At 41.9% G+C, this 3,486-nt stretch overlaps 1 protein-coding gene across 1 annotated transcript; it reads right to left on the reverse strand.

The window, feature by feature from the left end:
• Positions 1-1,497: 1,497 nt before the first annotated feature.
• On the reverse strand, positions 1,498-3,486 carry LOC147607288 (uncharacterized). Its single transcript, XM_086790552.1, has 2 exons — positions 3,005-3,486; positions 1,498-2,932 (listed from the first exon to the last, which is right to left on the reverse strand). Exon 2 carries the CDS (start codon positions 2,879-2,881, stop codon positions 2,192-2,194), a length of 690 nt encoding a protein of 229 aa, XP_086646678.1. The 5' UTR covers positions 2,882-2,932; positions 3,005-3,486; the 3' UTR covers positions 1,498-2,191.

Here is a 3,486-nt window from a genome sequence, read left to right on the forward strand (position 1 = left end):
GATACAACAAAGGAGACATGTCTCAATATTATTGTCAGAGATTGTTGGGCTGCTTGTTAGTTGTGGTGGTCAGCTTAGTATAAACCCATATCAACATCGACACCAAATGTTTGAAGCATTGTGGCATCTGACATGGTTTGACCAACTAATCTTCAGGTTATTGGTCTTGCTCCCATTCTTTTGCTAGAGCTTCACCCAAAAATAGAGCAATTTAATGCCCTTTTTATGAAGTTTATGGTGATGTGTTAGTAAATCTAGGGCTTGGAGGACCATGGCCCTGGCTCTTGTTTCCAGGTGTTCTGCTATTCATCCACTCATGTGTGTGTTTCGTTGGCTCATTCCTTGCTTGAGGTGGATTCAAAGGAGTCTAGCCTTCTTAACAAGGGAGCAAATTGCTAAGTGTTGGAAATACAGGCTTGGTGGGTTTAAGGAAGAGTGGTTTGAAGCACTATAGTCAATTGTATTATTGTTTCCAACAATTAGTCTAGCTCGGGTTTGTACCAAGGATTTCATGTCAAGCTCAACACAACCTGACACTTATGATATGCCTGGGTGATTGTTTTCACCACTTACATCACTATTCTTGATGTGTTCCGGAGAACTTGCCTCGATAGCCCCATCCGAAGCACACCACCGTGAGGAGGAACTATCACCTACTGCACCACAACCCAACATAAACACCAAATGACGGAACTAGTACACCTAACTGATCACCCCTGATCCTCAACTGACTCAATGGGACACCTCAACACCCTCCTAACCTCCCTATCTGATCTAGCTAACTTCTTTAGCTGTCCTCAGGTCAGCACACCTATAAGCCTCTCTTGACCACACCTGACATTCAGCTGACCAAAATAACTTCTCGCTGATGAAGAACTATTTGATTCTTCCTCTGAAATCCTCCACTAGTCCCCCCAGTCAAAAACCTGTCTTCTAGACTCCTCTGTAATCCTCTAAAGTCAGCTAAACTTATAGTCACAACCCCAGAGGCTTTCTAAACACTTGGTTGACCCTCTTCTGGACCCTCCTTTGAGTGAAGTGGACTGAATTCTACCTCAGCAACCAAACACAAACCCGGTTGACTTAAAAGCCTGAACTGAGACGACAGAAACTTCCCTCAAATATCCTCTAACACACAAGCCATTAGGTAGCTCTAAACTTGAAGGGATATCACATTAGCAAGCTACCCTGAGCTGCTACACAAAGAACCCAGCATCTCTTGGCTTCTTCCTGACTCTCCAATTCAAGCACTGCGTACATAAGCAAGCTACCTTGAGTTGCTACACAAAGAACCTTGCATCTCTTGGCTTCTTCCTAACTCTCTTCTCTTCTCTGCACTACTCTCCTCCCCCTTGCTATCAACCACCCACACTTTTTGAACCACACCTCGATTAACTGCAGGTCTCCCTCTTCTACACCATCACTGCCTTTGATTCTTCTAGAGAGTATCACTGCCCAACTCCTTCATTCTCCCATGTTGTTTCTATTTTGGCATCTACACTAATCCACTTGGCAACGTAATGGTCATCTTCTTAAGGTTTCAAATGTATACTCAACAAGCTTATTAATTGTCAAGGGTTTGGGGTAGGCATGCTCAACTACAAGTTCTGGCAAAACCACTCATTCAAACATTGCAGCTTCAGCGTAAGCTCCTACTATCAGTTGCCTCAATATGGCCCACCATCAGGATAAAAGACAAAAAGAGGATGTAAGCCATACATCTCGTTCACATAATCCTCCCCTCCTGGATCAAAGGGGTACAAAGACACCTTCCAAACTCATTCATCAATAGAACTGATCCACCCACCTGGATCAAACACCTACACATACTCTTCAATCAACATTAGGGTTTCACCCCAATCAAAAAGCTGCATCATGCAGATACATTTCCTATCCATTCCCCTTCCAATTTCTTCATCTTTGCCTTATCTGCTCTCTTTGCATAATTCAAAACACTTAACAATTCTTTGTACCTCTATCAATCTTCCACACACATTTTTATTCTCTACATCATCAAACAAAATTTCAGGAACAACCTGAGCTGACATTCAAAGAATCCAAATCAGCAACCTGCTGCACCTCCAGGTCAGGATCCACAACTTCCTTATCTCATAGTTTGCAATCAACATCCAACAGCTCATCATCACTGAGATATAATTCAGTTTCCACACAGGCATCAACCTGCTCAACATCACTCAGATCCACGGACACCCTCCATCAGTTCTTCATCTACCTTTGGTTCATCTTCCTGCACATGTGATTCCACATATATATCTTTCTGTGCTTCAACAAGACCTAACACTTCATGAATATCATCCAAAGCATCTTTTTGGCATATAGCAGAAGCATGGTCCTGCTTGAAATCCATATCATCACATACAAAACCTATTAAAGCATCATTCAAGATCACATCTAACTCATCATTCACATCATCAACACTTTGCATTTGTTTCAGCTTTTTTTCATCACACATAACCCTACCCATATGCCTACAAGCAATATCCACGTGCGAAGTTTGAAGACTCATAATCCCCGGAAACTCTTTTAACACTGCATCATCCAAAAAATTATCGTGACCTGTTAGGACACTTGTGTCAATATCCTCATAACATGTATATGAATTCATGTTCATAACTTCAAGATGTATCTCCTCTCTATCTTTCTCACATAACACGTAGGTACCACTCTCTGATGCACAATATGATAACTTAACCCGAGTTTCCATTTCCTTGGACACCTCTTTTTGCAGACCAACACAAGGCTCCTCTAGCCATGCTTCTGTACTAAATCCCATTTTAAATTTGGTCTGATCATCATTACTGCGGTTCTTGTTTTCATCAGATAAACCAAGAGTACCACACAACTTTTCTTCAAAATCCATGCATCCATCCACAATCTAGCTATCATACTGAGAGTCCACACTGGCATCCTCCTGTTCCAGACATATATCATTGAACATATTTTCTTCTTCCTCCCTAGGAAACACTTCAAACGTATCACTCACCTCAACAAGCTCCTCAGAATCATCTTCAATCGGCATATTGTTACTGCTTTGAGATGATGACTCTCTAAAAACCGGCGGATCCAAAGCTCCCCCATCAAAACCTGCATACCTCTAATGTCTTACAAGAGGCGAAATCCATGATATCCCCCCCCGGTGTCTTCTTTTTCTTTATCACTTCCTTTGACGTTCCCTAACTGAATCATCTTGTTCATAAGAGATTGCTCTCTTCTTCATGGACTTGGCTTCTCGGCCGAACTACATAATGTATAACCGTGGCATAACTATCACATTTATGCCTAACCACTCTTAGCTGTCACACTGGATCTAGAGTGTCCACAAAGCACGTAAACTACAGGTAATCGTGCATAATATCCATACCATCAAACTAGTCAAGATAAGTAAATCAAGCAACCTTAAACTTCAGTTGGAAGGTAGCAATCGCCTCAAGTTGCCTAATATTCGTCAAATTTATCCAAGCCTCT

Source organism: Cibotium barometz, chromosome 55 (genome assembly GCF_041138505.1).
Source record: "Cibotium barometz isolate CiBa-2024 chromosome 55, ASM4113850v1, whole genome shotgun sequence".
In the NCBI taxonomy this organism is placed as follows: domain Eukaryota; kingdom Viridiplantae; phylum Streptophyta; class Polypodiopsida; order Cyatheales; family Cibotiaceae; genus Cibotium; species Cibotium barometz.